This window comes from Melanerpes formicivorus, unplaced genomic scaffold (assembly GCF_026170545.1).
Source record: "Melanerpes formicivorus ecotype bairdi unplaced genomic scaffold, bMelFor1.0.p_v2 SCAF_3, whole genome shotgun sequence".
NCBI lineage: Eukaryota > Metazoa > Chordata > Aves > Piciformes > Picidae > Melanerpes > Melanerpes formicivorus.
Window position 1 is genome coordinate 1,591,009 of NW_027142355.1, and position 23,353 is coordinate 1,614,361.

General features: G+C 45.0%; 1 protein-coding gene across 1 annotated transcript in view; it reads left to right on the plus strand.

The window, feature by feature from the left end:
* FBLN1 (fibulin 1) overlaps positions 1–23,353 on the plus strand; it is a 115,646-nt gene that overhangs the window by 21,631 nt on the left and 70,662 nt on the right. The window contains exons 2-5 of the mRNA XM_068170917.1: positions 4,126–4,225; positions 12,540–12,688; positions 19,418–19,443; positions 20,577–20,771. Coding sequence (XP_068027018.1) covers positions 4,126–4,225; positions 12,540–12,688; positions 19,418–19,443; positions 20,577–20,771 — 470 coding nt within the window. The remainder of the gene's footprint in view (positions 1–4,125; positions 4,226–12,539; positions 12,689–19,417; positions 19,444–20,576; positions 20,772–23,353) is intronic.

Sequence of the window (23,353 nt, forward strand, 5' to 3'; positions counted from 1 at the left end):
CATCAATAAAGATGTTAAAGAGCACAGGGCACAACACTAATCCTTGAGGCGCACAACTAGTGACTGGCTGCCAGCTGGATGTGGCACCATTCAGCACCACGCTCTGGGCTCGGCCATCCAGCTAGGTCTTAACCCAATGCAGTGTGCTCCCGTCCAAGCCATGGGCTGACAGCTTGGCCAGGAGTTTGTTATGGGGGATGGTGTCATAGGCCTTGCTGAGGTCCAGGTAGACTACATCCACAGGCCTCCCCACATCCACCAGGTGGGTCACCTGATCATAGGAGATCAGGTTGGTCAGGCAGGACCTGCCCTTCCTAAATCCATGCTGGCTGGGCCTTATCCCTTGGCCATCCTGTAAGTGCTGTGTGATTGCACTCAAGATGACCTGTTCCATAATCTTGCTCAGGCTGACAGGCCTATAATTCCCTGGCTCATCCAACCGGCCCTTCTTGTGCATGGGCACCACGTTGGCCAGCTTCCAGTCTTCTGGGACCTCTCCAGTGAGCCAGGACTGCTGAAAAATGATGGATAGTGGCTTGGCCAGCTCATCTGCCAGCTCTCTCAGCACCTTAGGATGGATCCCATCTGGTCCCATGGACTTGTGGGGATCCAAGTGGCTGAGCAGATCACCAACTACCCCATTCTGCACCAGTGGAAAGCTATGCAGTTCCCTGGCTCCTTCTGCCAGCTCTGCAGGCCAGCTGTCTGGAAGACGTTCTGTCCTGCTAATAAAAATTGAGGCAAAGAAGGTGTTGAGCAACTCTGCCTTTTCCTCATCCTTTGTTACAAGGACTAGGGGGAACGGAATGAAGCTGGAGCTGGGGAGGAGGAAGAAGTTCTTCACCATGAGAGTGACGAAGCCCTGAAATGGGTTGTCCAGGGAGGTGGTTGAGGCCCCATACCAGGCTGGATGAGGCTCTGGCCAGCCTGATCTCATGTGGGGTGTCCCTGTCCATGGCAGGAGGGTTGGAACTGGATGATCCTTGTCGTCGCTTCCAACCCTGACTTATTCCTATTCCTATTCCTATTCTATTCTATTCTATTCTATTCTATTCTATTCTATTCTATTCTATTCTATTCTATTCTATTCTATTCTATTCTATTCCCTCCAGTTTCTCCTCATGTCATAGGGCTTTGATTCCCCCTGGTCATCATCTTAGCCTTTCTTTATGCATTTTCCATATTGATGTAATTTTTCCTAAAAAGGAATAGCCAGAATTATGCTCAGAACTCCAGAGCTTTGCAGTGTGGAATTAATAACTACTTTAAGAATACTTACCTTAAGATGACTGACACATCCTAAAATCTTATTTAGCTCTTTCCTTTTTGCTTTGAATAGTTAGATTATAATCACTAATTTGGAATATAGGTTGTTCCCTGCAAATGACTCAGTTACTGGAGGGGCTTGTCTCCTCTACTTGCTTTCAACTGCTTTTTGCTTTCCCTTATCTAAAGATCTGCTGGTTGAGGTACTCATGTAAACTCTGATTTCCATCAAAGTAAATTTGACCATGAACAGGTTAAACAATATTTCCACTTACTTCAACAACTGAAACAGGTTAGGAGGTGTATACAGGGACAAATGGAAGGAGGATGTAACCCCCACATATCAGGAGCACCTGGAGAATAATGGCTTTGTAGCCAACATAGGGAGAGCCAGAGGAGACAGATGCTTGTCTTTACCAGATTCTTCAGGAAGTCATTTGTGAAGATGGATAGTCTAGAATATAATGCTGCTTAGTGATTTTTTCACCCTTTAGCAGTGCTTGGAACAAAACAAAGGATGAGACAATTATGTGAGGCATTTTGTGAGCCAGTGGAGATAGATAGTCTGGAAATGACCTGGCATGCACTCCGTTTTGCCATCAGCTCACTATGTGATTTGGGCAAGTAACTTCATCCTCTGTACTTCAAATTCTCCATGAAAAAGAAGTCGTAAGAACTACCTTCCTCTGTGCAGCACAGCAACCTGCAGATGAAAGGGTCTTCTTTAATTTTCATTAAGTAATCTGTCACAGAATTGTTTAGGTTCGAAGTGACCTCTTGAAGATGATCCAGTGTTTGAACACTCAGTAAAGACGTGTTATTCCTGTGTTCTGATGGAACTTCATATGGTATAGTCTGTGTCAATTGCCTTTTGCCCTGTCAGTGGACACTATTGAGAGGAGTCTGGCTCCTTCTTCTTCATCCTTTCCTATCAAATATTCATAAACATCAATTGCATTTCCCCCAAGTTTTCTTTTCTCCAGGCTAAGCGGTCCCAGCTCTCTCTCTGTCCTCATATGAGTCAATCCAGAGCATAAATCCTCTTGGTGCCCTGCACTGGACTCTGCAGTAAGTCTGTATCTTTCTTGAACTGGGGACCCTAGGACTGGACACAGCACACCAAATGTGGGTTCATCAGTGCTGAGCAGAGGGGCAGGATTGCTTCCCTCATCCTGCTGCCAGTGCCCTGTCTAATGCAGCCTGAGATGGTGTTGGCCATCTTTGCTGCAAAGGTGTGTGCCGGCTCCTGAATAACTTGGTGTCCACTAAGACACCCAGGTCCTTCTTTGCAGAGCTGCTTTCCAGCCAGTAAACCCATAGTGAATAGTGATAAATAGGGTTTATTCCACCCAACATGCAGGACTTTGCATTCCCTTTGCTGAACTTGGTTAGGTTCCTTCTCCAGCCTGTTGAAATCCCTTTGGATAGCAGCACAACCATCTGGTGGATCAGCCACTCCTCCTAGGTTTGTATCATGTGTGACCTTGTTCAAGTTGTACTCTTTCCCAGTGACCCCTTCACTACCTGCTTTACCCAGCCAGATTGTCAGCTTGTCTATGACAGTGTTATGGGAGACTGATGGGAGAGTAAACAACATCTACTATTTTTTCCTTATCCACCAAGCTAACCACCTCATTGTAGAAGGCTATAAGGTTAGTTTAGCATAATATTCCCTTCATAAACCTGAGATGACTTCTGACCACCTTCCTGTCCTTGATGTGTTTGGACATTGTTTCCAGGAGGATTTTCTCCATCACCTTCCTAGCCGGTAGTTTCCCAGGTCTTCTCTCTTGGCCTTCTCGAAGCCAGGAAGACTTGTTCTTTTTCATTATTCACGAGCTTCTCTCATTCACCATGACCTCTTCAAGATAATCATGACTAGCCAGATAATGACATCAGCCAACTCCCTCAACACTCGTGGGTGCAGCCTGTCAGGACCATCAGTCAAAAACCTTATGAAATAAAGAGCAAACATCAGAAAGCTCTCCCTCCTGATAACCAGGTGGGTTTTTGCACAGATTGTGTATTTGTTGCACAAGGAGCTGTTCAGTGTCCAGGCTACAAGATAATTAATAGGAAAATGTGACTCATGTTTTATTCCAAGTTCTGATACACCTGCTGTGCAGTGAACTTTTGCACTTGGAATGTGAAGCAAACCTGTAGTGCTTGTCAGTTCATTAACAGTATTTAGTTTTCGTCAATTAAGAGACTATTGCTCTGCACAGAAAATTAACTTTAGTATGCTTTTTCCCTTAGTGTTAGCATTGGTATAAAGTTGGCATCTATATTATAATTTTTTCCTTTAATATGTCATTAAAATACCACATACCTTTCTGTCTCTGTACAATACTTACACATGAACAGACATACTGGTGAGTAAACAGATTAACTGGATAACAACCTCAGGGAAAAAAAAAAAACCAACAAGCAAACAGTTCTGCAAATTAATTTGTAGTGAGATTCATCTTTATTTCTTATCAGATTATTATTGGATTTCCTCCACCCCCCCCCCCCAGTCTATTCTTAAAGGATTTGAAAAGGCTGCTTATTGCTACTGCTGCTTTTAATAATTAAGGAGGTCCTGTCTTTATCTGGAAAGTTAAGGGAAACTGCAGTTTTGCTTCACCAAGGAAGGAATACCTCTAGCACTTGGGCTTGTTGCAGGGTGCTAATGGATGCTGCCTTTTGGATGGGTACATTGTCCTGTGTGTAGACTAGGGAGAGGAAAACAAACTGACTCTCTTTTGGCTTTGTTTTTGGTTTGGGTTTTTTGTGGTTTTGTTTTAGCTGCCAGATGCAACACAGTTTATTAAAGTTGTATTAAATATATTATTGTGTTTTTCTTTCTTATTTCTGCAGATCTTACGATGGAAGAATGCTGTGAGAAGGGTATTGAATGGGCAAATAAAAACAGAATATGTACTTCTCTACCATTCATATCTGAGTCCAGAGAATGCAGGTACATAGCTATGTATGATGTATTAAACTAAAATCAGTGTTTTCAGATAAAACTACAGGGATGATAGGTACGAAAGCTGATTTTGAAGAGGAAACATTTGACTCTAAAATCCAAGCTTTTCAAATCCACATCTATCCTTGGGGAGAGCCTACTGAGTACCTACTTCTGTTCTTTTTTAAGTCCTTTAAAGTTTTGCTGTTGCTCTAGTGTAGAGTTAGAATAGAATAGAATAGAATAGACCAGGTTGGAAGAGACCTTCAAGATCATCACGTCCAACCTATTGTCCAACCCACCTAATCAACTAAACCATGCAACCAAGTACCCTATCAAGTCTCCTCCTGAACACCTCCAATGATGGTGACTCCACCACCTCCCTGGGCAGCCCATTCCAATGGACAACCACTCTCTCTGTGTAGAACTTCTTCCTAACCTCCAGCCTAAACCTCCCCTGGCACAGCTTGAGACTTTGTCCTCTTGTTCTGGTTTCCTGGGAGAAGAGACCAACCTCTGCCTGTCCACAACCTCCCTTCAGGTAGTTGTAGAGAGCAATAAGGTCTCCCCTGAGCCTCCTCTTCTCCAGGCTAAGCAACCCCAGCTCCCTCAGCCTCTCCTCATAGGTCTTGTGTTCCAAGCCCCTTAAGCTCTCCAGCTCTAATCTGTTTAACAGATTCTGTCTGTTAGTCAGAAGTTTTTCCACTGGGCTCTTCTCACAGGACTTTGACTGACTATGGGCAATCATCTCAGTGTGGCTCCGCTGTGGTCAGCAAAGCTTCTTCGGTTTATGATTGTGTGAATGTAGCCCTAGCAGTGGCCCAAATTCTTGGGCAAAAATTTGTCAAGAAACAAAACAGATCCTGTAGACTAATAACCTGTGGATTGAACATGTGCTTATGGGTGTATGTGAGACACTTTTTCCAAACTCTTTCTCCTATGTGCTGCCACACAGATGATTGGCTTGCAGTTCTTAGTGGAATTGCTGCATTGGGGAACTTAAAGACAAGGAGATTCCTAATTGTACAGAGCGTCCCAAGAACTGTCAAATTAATTTGACCATAGGAAGTGCTAATCTTTAGTAGATTTCTTTATTTACTGACATTTGGCAGGATACTATTCATTGTTATTTAATCTAGCAAATGAAATAATTAAGTTCAGTGTTAAAATTACTTGCACATTAATGTTTTGGTTATACTGAATCTCTTAGGTGGTTGGGGCATTTATGTGATGGTTTGCTCTTAAATGCACTTGTTACATCTGATTTCTGGAGCTAAACAATTTGAGGGGCAGTTTCACAGAGGACTTGAAAACACATTACATTGCTCCCCTCTATCTTTTCAAATGGATTGCAGTGTGGTTTAACCTTGGTAATTGTAGAAGTGTTGGATTGATGTTTATTGTGGAAAGAATGTGTCTTGCAGGCAATTCTGTCCATGTTTCCTGACTTTTTGCATTTATATTGGCATTGAAAATGGTCTTTTACACAGAAGAATTGACAGATAGGATTTTTAAATCCCAATTTAGGAAATACTTGAAGAATCAGGAGAGTTACAGACAAAACAGGGAGGAAAATACAGGAAACCAAGTTTACTGAACAATCTGGGAACAGGAATCTTGGTGATTCAGTGGTCATTTCATTAATGTGAATTGCAGTTCTGCAAATGTAGTTCTATTATATATTCCCATTTTAGAGAGACTTTAGTACTTCATAGGAGCTGAAAAATGCTTACTAATACTTCTAGATTTTGTGTGTGACTCATACACATATGAAATTACAGCCATGTGATATGAATCAGAAACAAGTAAAGGCAGGTATTCTGTGAGTGCTGTCAGGAAAAAAAGGGGATAAATGCATTTCAGCTGCATTTATTCATGACTGTATGATAAATAAATATAGCTCTTCCTGAAGCTTGGCTTCACTCTAAAAATGTAAGTAAAATTGGCACCTTTGCCTTCTTTCTTTTTCTCCAATTATGATTGCAAACTGGCATATCTGTGAGAGGTACAGAAAAATCCCTTTATGATGCCATTTCAGACACAAACTTAAGGGCCAGATTCTACTCCTAGTTCATTGCTAGTGTAACTGGAGCCAGAACTAACAGTGAGGGACTGTGATTGCCTTTGCAAGCACATGAAGGTTATTATTGTTATTATTGTTATTATTTGTTAGGCCTCCCTATGATTTTAACCCACAGGCTCTCAATCCCTTCATCCTCCACCTCCAGCTCTGTGGCAAAGAGCGACTCCCTAATATACAGAGCCACCTCTCCTGCTCTTCTCCCTTGCCTCTCTCTCCTAAAGAGCCTGTAACCCCCCAGTGCAGCACTCCAATTATGCAGGTTGGTTTGGTTGATGGGTTGGACATGATGATCCTGGATGTCTCTTCCAACCTCGTCTGGTCTGGTCTGGTCTGGTCTATTCTATTCTGTCATGATTCAGTAAAGTATAAGTGTAGAGTTTTAGTGAATAATATCTTTAGCTGTCATAATGGCAGCTTTTTGCCTACCCGTCCAATTTCTTGTGATGTGGTTAAGCTCGCAGCAGATGGAAACAGCTGCCATTTACTTTTGGAACTCAACCTGCCCAATAAATCTTCCTTTCAAAATGTAGAGCATTCCCCTGCCCAGAGTATTTAGCAAGTGAACTAAATGCCTGGGCTAGAGACAGTGCATCTCCATATGAGTATTTCATGCCTTTAGCACTGTGTAGTGTCCTTTTGGAGATACCCTGGGCATAGCATCATTTATTGTTAGTTTTGCAAGAATGCATCAAAAAGAAGCTGCACTTTGCTAAGTACCATGCTAAAACAGAAGGAAAAGTTTATCTCTGTTCCCAAGCAGGGATAAGTGACAGCACTCAGATACATGCTTCAAAGGGAACACGAGGAAGTAATGAGACAAGTGTTTGCAGTGTTAGGCAGCAGATGCTTAACTACTTATAGATCTGTATTGACTGATGCCATTTTAAGTCTGGAAGAGACAGATTTTGGTCATCACAGTTGTGACAGTTTCATGTCTCAAAAAGCTGTTTGAAGTCTTCAGGAGAGGTTGTCTTTATTAATTATTAGCTCTTTTCTGTAATCACTTAAGCATGCCTCACAGTCAGTAGGATTGTTGCCTTTGTAATCAGAGGAGTAGAAGAACAGACTGCTGTGTTGTCAGGGTTTTGTTGCCACTCATTTAGAAGAACTTGCTTACCTCACTTTGTGAATAATGTCAAACTAAGTCCTTCTCTGCCATGACATTAAAAATATTGTTCCTTTCCACAGTACATGGCATCAATATAGTTTTAACCTTTACCCTCAAGAAAACTTTTATTATGTAATCTACAAAGCTGTTTATGGATTGGAGGTGATTTAATATTGAGGCTTGTCGAATCAATTATTTTTACTTGAGTCCTCTGCTAATTTCTAACGCATGAGCAATTATTTTCATTTGTCATATTGTGTCACTCATAATACCAGGTCTTAACTTTCCTAAGCTCATTTCTGTTCCACGTTAAACTGCAGACTGAAAGGACTAAAGGTGGAAGACCCACTTGTTTTTGCAGAATAACCCTGGAGTGGAATTTAGGTTTTAATATTTGTTGGTGCAAGACCTTCCACTGTACACATGAATAGAATCATGGAATCAGTGAGGGTTGGAAGAGACCACAAGAATCATCTAGTTCCAACCCCCCTGCCATGGGCAGGGACACCTCACTGGCTGGCCAGAGCCTCAGCCAGCCTGGGCTTAAAAACCTCCATGGACGGGGCCTCAACCACCTCCCTGGATAACCCATTCCAGGGCTTCACCACTCTCATGGGGAAGAACTTCCTCCTCACCTCCAGCCTGAATCTCCCCACCTCCAGCTTCATTCCATTCCCCCTAGTCCTATCACTACCTGAGATCCTGAGAAGTCCCTCCCCAGCCTTCTTGTAGGCTCCCTTCAGACACTGGAAGGCCACAATAAGGTCACCTCGGAGCCTTCTCTTCTCCAGACTGAACAGCGCTAGCTCTTTCAGTCTGTCCTCATAGGAGTGGTGCTCCAGCTCTCTGATCATCCTTGTGGCCCTGGACTGCCATAGAACTGACATAGTCTGAAGATGGGCTAATAAACAGGTTGAGAAAACCTGACCACAAAGGCATTGTTTTCAGAGCAAAGTGAAATTTTAATGCTTTTATTGAAAAATGAAACAAAGAATTAGGTGATTGTGAATCTGTGCAGGTTTAGGAGTGCATCCTCTGTGGAGGAGACTAATGCATTTGAAAAGGCTGTGAAGGTAAATGATCATGTAGATTTTGAGCTGGAAATCTCTTCCATGAAAATCAGTGACATTGGTTACAGTTTGATAGAAGGTGGTCTATTCTATTCTATTCTATTCTATTCTATTCTATTCTATTCTATTCTATTCTATTCTATTCTATTCTATTCTATTCGAAAGGCAAGAATATGGACCATGATCGCCTAATGAGATTTGTAATCAAATTACCTGGTAATGAAATAACTTCACTTTTAGAGCAGCATCTGCAATAAAGCATAAGGATTTTTTTTTTTTTAATGTCTGTGCACTTTCTGTTCATAATGAGCCATGAACAAAACTCTTATTTCAGAGTTGCATGATTTGAGAGCTGGCTGAACATGAGCCAGCAGTGTGCCCAGGTGGCCAAGAAGGCCAATGGCATCCTGGCCTGCATCAGAAATAGTGTGGCCAGCAGGAACAGGGAAATCATTGTGCCCCTGTACTCTGCACTGGTTAGGCCACACCTTAAGTACTGTGTCCAGTTCTGGGCCCCTCAATTTAAGAAGGATATTGAGACTCTTGAATATGTCCAGAGAAGGGCAACGAGGCTGGGGAGAGGCCTTGAACACAAGCCCTATGAGGAGAGGCTGAGGGAGCTGGGATTCTTCAGCCTGGAAAAGAGGAGGCTCAGGGGAGACCTTATTGCTGTCTACAACTACCTGAAGGGAGGTTGTAGCCAGGTGGGGGTTGGTCTTTTCTCCCGGGCAACCAGCACCAGAACAAGGGGACACAGTCCCAAGCTGCACCAGGGCAGGTTTAGGTTGGATGTTAGGAAGAAGTTCTTCACAAAGAGAGTGACCATTGGAATAGGCTGCCCTGGGAGGTGGAGTAGTCACCATCACTGGAGGTGTTTAAGAAGAGACTGGATGGGGTGCTTGGTGCCATGGTTTAGTTGATTAGATAGTGTTGGATCTTTTCCAACCTGGTTTATTCTATTCTATTCTATTCTATTCTATTCTATTCTATTCTATTCTATTCTATTCTATTCTATTCTATTCTATTCTATTCTATTCTATTCATACAGAGCAATATTGTAAACTGTGTGTTATTATGAAATGATTAATAGGAGTGATGCAGAGGAGGAGTTGACAGGTTCTACATAAAGAGACACATCTAGATGTCCTATTAGCCACAGAGACAGCTCTTTTACTCTGGTGTGAAGTAGAAAGTGGGTATATGTTGTATTAGGGTCTAAGCCAGGGAGACACATGTAGTTTAGCAATGACAGGAAAGGATACTCTTCATCTCAGGAATCTTGGAGTCTGAAGAGCTTGTATGATAGTATGTTGTAGCAACCATCAGGATGTGGACTGATGTGCAAAGGGAAAAGGATGGTTAGCTGGCCAGGCTGAGCTGCAGCTGGAAGACCAGTTTCCTGGTGTTTTTCTCTGCCATCTTTTTAAGGATTGCTACTTCTGTTAAAGCCACATAGGTGTTTTACAGTCTCAATATTTGTTTCCAGTGCAACCTCACTGTAGGATTTGGACAATGAAGTGTGATTTTATTGGTTTTGTTCTGAGAATGAACAGATGGCATTTTAATCCAGGATTCAACTGGTGGTTAATTTCTTATTACAATTGGGGTGGGCCACATGACTTAGGAATACAGCTGTGGGAAATGTTTTGAGAAACATCTTTGTTTTGCTTGAAATTGCCAATTTGTCAGATTTCAAAGAGATACTTGGATTTTTAATTTTTTTTTTCTTAAGCCACATTGGAAATCAAACAGCTCTACTGAAAGACTGCTGTTGTTCAGTTGTTGGTTGTTTATTTGTCTGTGGCTAACATATCTAGCTCCTCAGCAGGGCTTGGAGGACTAACAGCTGGAAAGTCTCAGCTCTCATGCTCTTGGGCTTGAAGTTCAGGTTTCCAAAGTCCTGACAGTCAGACCACCCCAGAACTGGGCAGGGAGTGGAAATTCTGCTTCAGAGGGAATTTCAGCAACAAAAAGGCCACATATTCCTCCAGACTGGAACTAAGTCAAATATAAAAAAACAAACAAACTTCAGATATTCTGCCAAATAAAGTTACTGTCCTGGGCATAACTTCTTGCTGTGAATTTAGAGTCTATTTTAGAATAATTTCTTCATGAAGTTACCCTGGCTTTTGTTCCTATGCATTGAAATCTCATAACTGTTTTTATCCAAGTGAGAACTGTGCAGTCAGACCATTACAAAATCCAACAAATATGAACTGGGACTCTTCAGGAATGTAGCTTGACAACCTTGCCTCGCCAGCATGCACACAGATGCAGAATCTGAGTCCAATACCTCACACTGTCTGGGAGCTGAAAGCTCGCCCTATGGTCAGCTAGGGCAGAGAAGCTCCTCCAGAGGTGTTACATGGGGATCAATCCACTTACCTCAGATGACAGGAGGAGAAGCTGGTGGTTCAGTGGTGCAGCTAACCAATCCCTCTTCCTTATACTCCAAAATTTCCAACAAGATTTTTAAGAGTAAAGGGTATTGGCTTGCTGAATGTATTTAAATAACTTTATGTATGTGATCCTCGAAAAAAGGGCAACTTGCTATTCTTGTTGCATTAGGACATCTTGGGGTGTGCTAAGAAAGAGTGTATTTAGCAGGTTGAGGAAGGTTCTCCTCCCTCTCTGCTCTGCCCTGGTGAGACCACATCTGGAGTACTGGTGTCCAGTTCTAGGCTTCCTAGTTCAAGAGGGACAGGGACTAGAGGACTATAAGGATTATTAAGGGCATCTAACATCTGTCCCGTGAGGAAAGACTGAGAGAAGACTCTCCGAGAAGGCTAAGATAGGATCTTATTCATGTTTACAAGCATCTGAAGGGTGGGTGTCAAGAAAAAGTGTCCAATCTCTTTTCAGGGGTGCCTTGTGATAGGAAGAGGGGCAACCACCACAAACTGGAATGCAGGAAGTTCTATCTTGACATGAGGAAAGACTTCTTTCCTGTGAGCTTGCTGGAGCCCTGGTGCAGGCTGCCTTGAGAAGTTGTGGAGTCTCCTTCCCTGGAGACTTTCAAAACCTTCCTGGACATGTTCTTGTGTGGCCTGCCTTAGGTGATCCTGCTTTGGCTGAGGGTTTACCCAGTGATCCCCAGAGGTCACTTCCAACCTCTACTATTCTATGATTCTATGAAATTTTACTTATCAATTCAAATAACTAGAGCTGAGGAAGATACTGGGTTAATACTCTTAACAGCAAAGAGACTGTTTTTGCGGTTGTTCTCTGTAAGATATGTAAGATTTCCTAGGCTGATGGGTATAAAAGTGGATTTTAAGGGATTTCTGTGCATTTCTTCCTGAGCTCTAACATATCAGGGCATGCCTTTTAGATGTCCCTTTCCACAGGAAGGAGTTTTCAACTTACTCCCTGAAACTGAGATAAAATAGGACAATTTTATGAGCAGTGGAACTAACAAAGCTGAGCTTCCTGGATTTTAAACCTGTCTGCTCTCCACAACTTCGTTCCCTGTAATACTCCACTCTCCCTTAGTTTGCTTCTCTTGATTGCTATACACTGTTTCTCGCTATGACTTTCCTTGGTATCTTCACTTCTTCCCCTGTCTCCAGTTTTCTCATGGAGCAGCAGCACTCATGAGCTTCCTTCAACAGGCTTTTTTTCCTAGCAAGGGGCAGCAGGTGTGAAGATACGGGACTGAGGGTATAGCCAGGGAACTGCACACTCTCCAAATGTGCAGGACCTGACTTCTCTATTGGCCAGAGCTCTCACTGTCTTCTCTTCAGCTACCAGCTGCCACAAAACACACAGGAATATGAGTCCTGGAGACCTTCAGCCCTATGGAAAATGTGGTTGAAGTTGCCATTTGCTTAAAACCATAGTTAGGACAGTCTGCAAGGTAGACAGGCAGTTAAACCATATTAAACATATCACCTACTTGTTCTGCCTGCTCCTAGGGAGTATTTTTGCTTTGTAACTAAAATACGTGTCCACAGGAGCTTCTTTCCATGAGACTGGTAGAAGTGCTAATGGTCAAAAATTGTGTTGTCTGTGCTTTTCTCTCTGTATGACATTCTTCTCCCCTTGCTTCCATCCTTTTGTCAGCATGACACAGTTCCAGTGCTGCCGGAGCCAGATGGAGAAGCAATACTGTTCAGATGGGATTGAATACGCCAACGTGCATGAGGAATGTGACTCAAATACTGGTGAAAATTCCACCTGTGAAGCTGAATACTTCAAGGTGAGACATCAGAGCTAGCCCTCTTCATCTTTACAAAATGGTATTGCCTGTCTAGATTGGTATTCAGGATTGGCCTTGAAGGTCACTGTACTCAGGTTGATGCACATAAACATTTTTTCCCCACTTAAACCTTGTGTCCCTGTTAAGGCTGTCCGCTTGGTGCCTCTTTGAGAGGAGCAGTTTCTTACTGGGAGAACCAGACTGTCTCATAACATTTTAGCAGAGACAGAGGGTAGAGTGCAAAAGTATGGAAAGTCGTTACTGGAAAACTACTTCTGCATGAAGACATCAATGCTGTAGGAATGCAGTGAGAAACTCAGACACTTTTCTGACTTCAGCTTTCATTAGGGCTTCATGGCCTAAGGTCAAACTAAAGTGGTTTTCAGTACTGGTGGTCTAAAGGGGTAGGACTGAAGTTAATCCTCTCAGTGTACTTATAAATCCAGCTTGTTTATGTGTCTGTAGTTAACAGGACTTGAATTTACAACTGAATGGAGACATCTGTATGCTTGTGATAATAGTGTTTGATGTTAGAATAAAACTGACTAGTATTGGCATCTTTGGTTAATCTGTGCCTTGCCCTCTGCCTTTATTACTGTCTTTGTCTCTTGTTTCTTGAAAGGGACCATATTCATACCACTCTGCAGAATGTTTTTGGAAGAAAGTTCCACCAGGCTTTCACCATGACCCAGCCATAGCCAGCTCTGGTCCTGCTAGGGATTTTCTTCAGTGTTGATAGAAATAGATGAAAATTATTTTAATTCTTCCCACTGCTCAAAGATGCTGAATGCTTTGGATTATTCAGTTAAAAAAATCTACTCTGTAGAAGATGACAGACATTGTCTGACTCGTAAGTTTCATATCTTCAAAATGCTGGTTTGGTTGTGGGCCTGGCAGTTGGATGCTCCTGATGCTGTGAAGTAATCCATGTTCTTGCTGTGAAGAGAAGAAAGGTAACACATTCTGTTGAACCTGGCATTTATTGGTCGTCACAAACTTACCTGTATGTGGAGCATGATTTTATCCCACAGTGGAATGTGTCCCCCACAGGGTGTGTGTGTCACCTGTTAACCACGTTCAGGCTATACTCTGCTCCTAGCATAGAGATTCCTCTGTGCAACCTTTAATGTTAAGAAGCCTGTCCACCTCATTCTGAATGTGACACAAAAAATATTTAGCCCTCCATGTTGGTACTTTGAAGGGCTGTGAACAAGGATTGTGATGAGTATTCTGCACTGATTTAACACATACTATGGGACAACCGTAAACCAGAATGCAGCTGTTCAAGGAAACTCACTTTACCTTCGACTGACTAGTGCTTTCCTATGAGGGCTTGTCAGTATGAGGAAGAAGAGTTACTGATGTGTTTTAAAATGAACAGACTTGATGGCAGCTTTTCATGGTGACAGCTGTATTATTTAACAAAATGGGCTGGGCCTTGGTCTCTGCCCCTGAAAATAAATCACATAGCTCAGCACAGCTCATGTCACACAACTGATGTCTTTTCCCCCAAGGGCGAGCTTTCAGCTCCCAGACAGTGTGAGGTATTGGACTCAGATTCTGCATCTGTGTGCATGCTGGTGAGGCAAGGTTGTCAAGCTACATTCCTGAAGAGTCCCAGTTCATATTTGTTGGATTTTGTAATGGTCTGACCGCACAGTTCTCACTTGGATAAAAACAGCTATGAGATTTCAATGCATAGGAGCAAAACCCAGGGTAACTTCATGAAGGCTGTTGGGAGCACTCACTGATCTTTGCTAACCCCAAAATATGCTTCATCATTATTTGAGAAGATGTTAGTTGCCCTTAGAGTTTGCTAATATTTAAAAATTGAAGACAGTTGTGGAACAATGCTTGAGCCATTTAATTTACTTATATAAACTTAGCCAGTGTTATTTAATCTTTGTGAGCCATGTTCTGACTCCTATTCCCTCACTTAGGAACTGTACTGAGCTAGCTGTAGGATTATCTTTGCATATACTGTGATCCTAGAATAGAATAGAATAGAATAGAATAGAATAGAATAGAATAGAATTAAACAGGTTGGAAAAGTCCTTTGAGATCGAGTCCAACCTATCACCCAATACCATCTAATCAACTAAACCATGGCACCAAGTGCCTCATCCAGTCTCTTCTTAAACACCTCCAGTGATGGTGACTTCACCACCGCCCTGGGCAGCCTATTCCAATGGCCAATCACTCTTTCTGTGAAGAATTTCTTCCTAACATCCAGCCTAAACCTCCCCTGGTGCAGCCTGAGACTGTGTCTTCTTGTTTTGGTCCTGGTTGCCTGGGAGAAGAGATCAACCCCCACCGGGCTACAACCTCCCTTCAGGTAGCTATAGACAGCAATAAGGTCTCCCCTGAGCCTCCTCTTCTCCAGTCAAAGCAACCCCAGCTCCCTCAGCCTCCTGCTCATAGGGCTTGTGCTCTAAGCCCCTCCCCAGCTTTGTTGCCCTTCTCTGGACATGTTCCAGCAACTCAACATCCTTCCTAAACTGAAGGGCTCAGAACTGGACACAGGACTCAAGGTGTGGCCTAACCAGTGCTGAGTACAGGGGCAGAATGACCTCCCTGCTCCTGCTGGCCACACTGTTCCTGATGCAGACTAGGATGCCATTGGCCTTCTTGGCCACCTGGGCACACTCCTGCCTCATGTTCAGCCAGCTGTCAACCAGTACCCCCAGGTCCCTTTCTGCCTGGCTGCTCTCCAGCCACTCTAACACCGGCCTGTAGTACTGCATGGGGTTGTTGTGGCCAGTGTGTAGAACCCGGCACTTAGATGTGTTAAATCTCACACCCTTGGACTCTGCCCATCTGTCCAGCCTGTCGATGTCCCTCTGCAGAGCTCTCCTACCCTCCAGCAGATCAACTCCTGCCCCCAGCTTGGTGTCATCTAAAAACTTACTGATGATGGACTCAATCACCTCATCCAGATCATCAATAAAGATGTTAAAGAGCACAAGGCCCAGCACTGATCCTTGGGGCACACCACTAGTGACTGGCCACCAGCTGGATGTGGCACCATTCACCACCACTCTCTGGGCTCAGCCCTCCAGCCAGGTCCTAACCCAATGCAGTGTGCTCCCATCCAAGCCATGGGCTGACAGCTTGGCCAGGAGTTTGCTGTGGGGGATGGTATTAAAGGCCTTGCTGAAGTCCAGGTAGATTACATCCACAGGCCTCCCCACATCCACCAGGCAGTCACCTGTTCATAGAAGGAGATCAGATTGGTCAGGCAGGACCTGCCCTTCCTAAATCCATGCTGGCTGGGCCTGATCCCTTGGCCATCCTCTAAGAGCTGTGTGATTGCACTCAAGATGAGCTGTTTCATAATCTTGCCTGGCACTGAGGTCAGGCTGACAGGCCTATAATCCCCTGGCTCATCCAACTGGCCCTTCTTGTGGATGGGCACCACGTTGGCCAACTTCCAGTCTTCTGGGACCTCTCCAGTGAGCCAGGACTGATGAAAAATGATGAAGAGTGTCTTGGGGGAGGTGGTGGAGTCACCATCATTGGAGGTGTTTAGGAGGAGACTTGAAAGGGTGCTTGTTTGCATGGTTTAGTTGATTAGGTGGGTTGGATTAGTTGATAGGTTGGACGCAATGATCTTGAAGGTCTCTTTCAACCTATTCTATTCTATTCTATTCTATTCTATTCTATTCTGTTCTATTCTATTCTATTCTATTCGCCAGCTCTCTCAGCACCCTAGGATGGATCCCATCCAGTCCCATGGACTTGTGGGGATCCAAGTGGCTAAGCAGGTCTTTAACTACTTCCTCCTGGATCACAGGGGAGCTATACTGCTCCCTGGCTTAATCTGCTAGCTCAAGAGGCCAGTTGTCTGGAAGACAACCTGTCCTGCTATTAAAATTTGAGGCAAAGAAGGTGTTAAGTACCTCTGCCTTTTCTTAATCTTTTGTTACTATTTTCCCCTCCACGTCCACCAAGGAGTGGAGGTTGTCCTTGCCCCTCCTGTTGCAATTAATATATTTATAGAAGGATTTGTTGTTGTCCTTCACAGTAGAGGCCAGTCTAAGCTCTAAATGGGCTTTTGCCTCTCTATTTTTTTTCCTACATGACCTAGCAACATCCTTAAACATTCTATGGGTTGCCTCACCTTTCTTCCAAAGATGATACACCCTCTTTTTTTCCCTTAATTCGTTCAGAAGCTCATTGCCCATCTAGGCTGGCCGTCTGCCCCGGCGGCTATCTTCCGGCACATTGGTACAGCCTGTTCCTGCACCCTCAAGAGTTCTTTCTTGAAGTAGGTCCAGCTCTCCTGGAGCCCTTTATTTTTAAGGGCTGTTTCCCAAGGTACCTTCTGAGTTAGTTCCTTAAGTAACCTGAAGTCCACCCTCCAGAAGTCCAGAGTGGAGGTTTTGTTGCTGCCCCTCTTAGCTTGACTGCATATTGAAAACTCTATTATTTCATGGTCAATAGACCCCAGACAGCCTCCAACCACCACATCTCCCACCAGCCCTTCTCTGTTTGTAAAAAGAAGGTCAAGCAAAGCCTTACCCCTGGTAGGCTCCTACAGCAGCTCTGATAAGAAGCTACCCTCCATACGCTCTAAGAACCTCCTAGACTGCCTCCTCTCTGCTAAGTTCCAAGCAGATATGATGGACATAGATGGTTTTAAGTTCTATATGTCAATGAACAATTCATAGTTTCTTTTGTTAATACATTTTCAGTCTGATGGCCTTGAGGCATACAGCTTATCTCACAATGATGCCCTGCTTGTGGTAAACAAACTTTAACATTTTGTATCAAACATGTCTTCACATGGGATTGAATCTGAATTTGCCTGAATTGGTTCATTTTTGTTTAGCTTAGGTAGCATAGGAAATCTTTTGGATCTTCTTTGCCTCTTTCAAGGAAGCAGAAAGAGTGATTGAGTAATTCAGTTAGTAGAAAATATCACCGCACTTTGCATCAAATGAGCCGGCTAATCTTTCTTTATTAGAAAGAAGATGAAAAGACCATAATTTGAAAACACTTTCCTCAGCTTTTACCTCTGCCCATTGCTTTTAAGTGTAGAGATGGGCATAATTTTTCTCCTCTTTCTTGTTTTGATTTTCTTTTCTTAAGTATAACTTCTCTTGACTTGAAGGAAAGGATACAAAATTAATCTGTAAAATCTTCTTCCAAAGACACAAATTAGTTTCCAATCCTGTGTTACAGGAGATATCAGAAAGGTTTTATGAAAGTTTGTATCAGAGCAGCCCTGCAGAGAGGAGTGAAGCTTGTAGGAATGTGACTTTCTTTAAAGTGCTGGCTTATTTCCCCAAAATTTGCCATAGGTCCTTTCTTTTGCCAAAGTCTGCCAAAGATACAGCCTTATCTCCCCAGTTTGGTCAGGGATACTTCAGTTATGTATATTAGGTGAAGACAAAAGTTTTATTGCTTTGGTCTGATGGATGAAGGATGGCCAAGGGCTCAGGTCCAGCCAACATGGATTTAGGAGGGGCAGGTCCTGCCTCTCCAACCTGATCTCCTTCTATGATCAGGTGACCGTCTGGTGGACGTGGGGAGGCATGTGGATGTGGTCTACCTGGACTTCAGCAAGGCCTTTGATACTGTCCCCCATGGCAAACTGCTGGCTAAGCTGTCAGCTCGTGGCTTGGACTGCAACACTCTGCTGGGTTAGTAACTGGCTGGAGGGCTGAGCCCAGAGAGTGGTGGTGAATGGTGCCACATCCAGCTGGCGGCCAGTCACCAATGGCGTCCCCCAATGATCAGTGCTGGGCCCCATCCTCTTTAACATCTTCATTGATGATCTGGATGAGGGGATTGAGTCAGTCATCAGCAAATTTGCAGATGACACCAAATTAGGAGCAGATGTTAGTCAGTTAGAGGGTTGAAGGGCTCTACAGAGGGACCTCGACCAACTGGATAGATGGGCGGAGTCCAATGGGATGTCATTTAACAAGTCCAAGTGCTGGGTGCTGCACTTTGGCTACAACAACCCCATGCAGAGCTACAAGCTGGGGTCGGAGAGGCCACAGCCACCTGAACGTGAGCCAGCAGTGTGCCCAGGTGGCCAAGAAGGCCAATGGCATCCTGGCCTGCATTAGGAATAGTGTGGCCAGCAGGAGCAGGGAAGTCATTGTGCCCCTGTACTCTGCTTTGGTTAGGCGGCACCTTGAATCCTGTGTCCAGTTCTGGGCCCCGCAGTTTAAGAAGGACATCGAGACACTTGAGCATGTCCAGAGAAGGGCAACAAGGCTAGTGAGAGGGCTTGAGCACAAGCTCTATGAGGAGAGGCTGAGGGAGCTGGGATTGTTTAGCCTGGAGAAGAGGAGGCTCAGGGGTGACCTCAATGCCCGCTACAACTACCAGAAAGATGGTTGTAGCCAGGAAGGGGTTGGTCTGTTCTCCCAGGCAACCAGCACCAGAACAAGAGGACACTGTCTCAAGCTGTGCCAGGGGAAGTTTAGGCTTGAGGTGAGGAGAAAGTTCTTCACCAAGAGAGTCATTAGTCATTGGAATGTGCTGCCTAGGGAGGTGGTTGAGTCACCCTCCCTCAAGGTGTTCAAGAAGAGATTGGACGTGGCATTTGGTGCCATGGTTTAGTCCTGAGGTCTGTGGTGACAGGTTGGACTCGATGATCCTCGAAGTCTCTTCCGACCTTGGCAATACTGTGATTCTGTGAAATGTTTTTGTTCACATCTCCAAAAGTTAAAAAAAAATTCCACTTGAGTTTTTTGTAGGGTTTTTAATCCTGTCTTGTTTTTCGTAGCATCTAGTGGATCTGGAATTCAGCAAGTGAGAGACCTCTTGTGGACAAATAGACAAAAGCAATTTTAAGAGAATCCGAGAACTGCTAGGGTTGGAAGGGACCTCAAGGATCATCTAGTTCCAACCCCCCTGCCACAGGCAGGGACACCTCACACTACATCAGGTTGCTCACAGCCATATTCAGCCTGGCCTTAGAAACCTCCAGGGATGGGGCTTCTACCACCTCCCTGGGCAACCTCTTCCAGTGTCTCAGCACCCTCATAATGAAGAATTCCTTCCTAACATCCAATCTGAATCCACCCATTTCTAGTTTTGCTCCATTGCCCCTAGTCCTGTCACTACCTGACACCCTAAAAAGTCCATCACCAGCATTCTCGTAGGCCCCTTCAGATACCAGAAGGCCACAATGAGATCTCCTCAGATCCTTCTCTTCTCCAGACTGAACAACATCAACTCCCTCAGTCTGTCCTCTTAGGAGAGGTGCTCCAGCCCTCTAATCATTCTTGTGGCCCTTCTCTGGACAGGTTCCAGCATGTCCAGATCCTTCCTGTCTTAGGGGCTCCAGAACTGGAGTGTGAAAAAAGAAATGTTGAGGTTAGTCTTCCTGGGATCTCTGTAGTTAGTCTGACTGGAGCACTGCAGTTGACGGCTACAGGCTCTTCAGGAGAGACAGGCAAGGAAGAAGGGGTGGAGGGGTGGCCCTGTACATCAGGGAGGCACTAGATGCCATTGAGATGGAGATTAGGGATGATCGGGTTGAGTGCTTGTGGGTAAGAATTAGAGAGAAGACCAGCAGGGCAGACATCCTAGTTGGAGTCTGTTATAGACCACCCAACCAGGAGGAAGATGTTGACGAAGCATTCTATAGGCAGCTTAGGGCTGTCTCAAGATTGCCTGACCTTGTTCTGATGGGTGACTTCAACCTGCCTGACATCAGCTGGGATCTCAATACAGCAGAAATGAGGCAGTCTAGAAGGTTCTTAGAGTGCATGGAGGACAGCTTCTTATCCCAGGTGCTGCGAGAACCTACCAGGGGCAAGGCTATGCTTGATCTCCTCTTCACCAATAGGGAAGGGCTGGTGGGTGATGTGGTGGTTGGAGGTTGTTTAGGGGCCAGTGACCATGAGGTAATTTTTTTAAGGATGAGATAATTGTTTAAGGATGTTGCTAGATCATGTAGGAAGAAAATTTGGGTGGCAAAAGCACATTTGGAGCTTAGACTGGCCTCTGCTGTGAAGGACAGCAAAAAGTCCTTCTATAAGTATATTAATAGCAAGAGGAAGGGCAAGGACAACCGCCACTCCTTGGTAGACATGGAGGGAAATGTTGTATCAAAGGGTGATGAAAAGGCAAAGGTAATTAACACCTTCTTTGCCTCAATTTTTACTAGCAGGACAGAACGTCTTCAGACAGCTGGCCTGCAGAGCTGGCAGAAGGAGCCAGGGAGCTGCATAGTTTCCCTAAGTTTCATGAGCAGGTAGTTGGAACTCTCCTCAGCCACTTGGATCCCCACAAGTCCGTGGGACCAGATGGCATCCATCCTAGGGTGCTGAGAGAGCTGGCAGATGAGCTGGCTAAGGCACTCTCTGTCATTTTTCTGCAGTCCTGGCTCACTGGAGATGTCCCAGAAGACTGGAAGCTGGCCTGTGTGGTGCCCATGCACAAGAAGGGCCGGTTGGATGAGCCAGGGAATTATAGGCCTGTCAGCCTGAGCAAGATTATGGAACAGGTCACCTTGAGTGCAATCACACAGCACTTACAGGATGGCCAAGGGATCAGGCCCAGCCAACATGGATTTAGGAAGGGCAGGTCCTGCCTGACCAACCTGATCTCCTTCTATGATCAGGTGACCCGCCTGATGGATGTGGGGAGGCCTGTGGATGTAGTCTACCTGGACCTCAGCAAGGCCTTTGACACCGTCCCCCACAGCAAACTCCTGGCCAAGCTGTCAGCCCATGGCTTGGACGGGAGCACACTGCATTGGGTTAGGAACTGGCTGGAGGGCTGAGCCCAGAGAGTGGTGGTGAATGGTGTCACATCCAGCTGGCGGCCAGTGACTAGTTGTGCGCCCCAAGGATCAGTGTTGTGCCCTGTGCTCTTTACCATCTTTATTGATGATCTGGATGAGGGCATTGAGTCCATCAGCAGTAAATTTGCAGACAACACCAAGCTAGGGGCAGGAGTTGATCTGCTGGAGGGTAGTGAGGCTCTGCAGAGGGACCTCAACAAGCTGGAGAGATGGGCAGAATCCAACAGTATGACATTTAACACATCCAAGTGCCGGGTTCTGCACATTGGCCACAACAACCCCATGCAGTGCTACAGGCTGGGGTCAGAGTAGCTGGAGAGCAGCCAGGTAGAGAGGGACCTGGGGGTACTGGTCGATGGTAGGCTGAACATGAGCCTGCAGTGTGCCCAGGCATCCAAGAGGGCCAATGGCATCCTGGCCTGCATGAAGAACAGTGTGGCCAGCAGGAGCAGGGAGGTCATTCTGTCCCTGTACACCACACTGGTTAGGCCGCACCTCAAGTGCTGCGTCCAGTTCTGGGCCCCTCAGTTTAGGAAGGTTGTTGACTTGCTGGAACGAGTCCAGAGAAGGGCAATGAAGTTAGTGAGGGGTTTGGAACACAAGCCCTATGAGGAGAGACTGAGGGAGCTGGGACTGCTTAGCCTGGAGAGGAGGAGACTTAGGGGTGACCTTATTGCTGTCTACAACTACCTGAAGGGAAGTTGTAGACAGGGGCATGTTGGTCTCTTCTCCCAGGCAGCCAGTACCAGAACAAGAGGACACAGTCCTCAGACTGCACCAGGGGAGGTTTAGGTTGGATGTTAGGAAGAAGTTCTATACAGAGGGAGTTGGAATGGCTGCCCGAGGAGGTGGTGGAGTCACCATCATTGGAGGTGTTCAGGAGGAGACTTGATGGGGTGCTTGGTGCCATGGGTTAGTTGTTTAGGTGGGTTGGATTGGTTGATGGGTTGGACGTGATGATCTTGAAGGCCTCTTCCAACCTGGTTGTTTTTTTTTATATTATTATTATTATTATTATTATTATTATTTATTATTATTATTATTATTATTATAAATATTTTGTTAGGCCTTCCCTCTGATTTTAACCCACAGGCTCTCAATCCCCTTCATCCTCCACCTCAAACTCTGTGGCAAAGAGTGTCCTCTCTAATATACAGAGCCACCCCTCCTGCTCTTCTCCCCTTGCCTCTCTCTCCTAAAGAGCCTGTAACCCCCCCAGTGTAGCACTCCAATCGTGCATGCTATCCTACCATGTTTCTGAGATGGCAACTATATCATAGTCACCTTGGTGGACCAGGACTTCTTGCTCCCTCTTGCTTACTGCCCATGCTGCGTGCATTGGTGTACATGCACTTCAGCTGGGCTCCTCAATTTCTCAATTAACCACTAATTTGTGTCCCACTCTTTCCTCTTCAGAGGGACTGATTTCCTCACACACCCCCTTCAGACCTAATTTAAAGCCCTCTTATTGAGCGCCCTGACAACTCTACTGCTAGGACTGTCTTACTCTTTACAGATAATTCCACCCCATCAGGACCCAGCAGGTCAGATGCTGTAAAAGTTGCCCCATGATCAAAGAACCCAACATTCCGCTGCTGGCACCATCTCTTGAGCCAATTGTTGATGGTATGGGTTCTCCCATTCCTCTCAGTGTACACCCCTGCCACTGAGGGAACTTAGCAGAACACCACTTGAGCTCCTGCCCCATTGATCAATTGTCCAAGGGCCGTGAATTCCTTTTAATTGCCCTGGTGCCCTTGTCAGTTTCATCACTTCCAGCTTGTATTACCAGCAGAGGGTAATAGTCAGAGGGCTGGATTATCTTTGGGAGTCTCCTTGTGATGTCCCTTACCTGCGCCCCCGGTAGGGAGCAGACCTCCCTGTGGGAAGGATCGGGATGACATATGG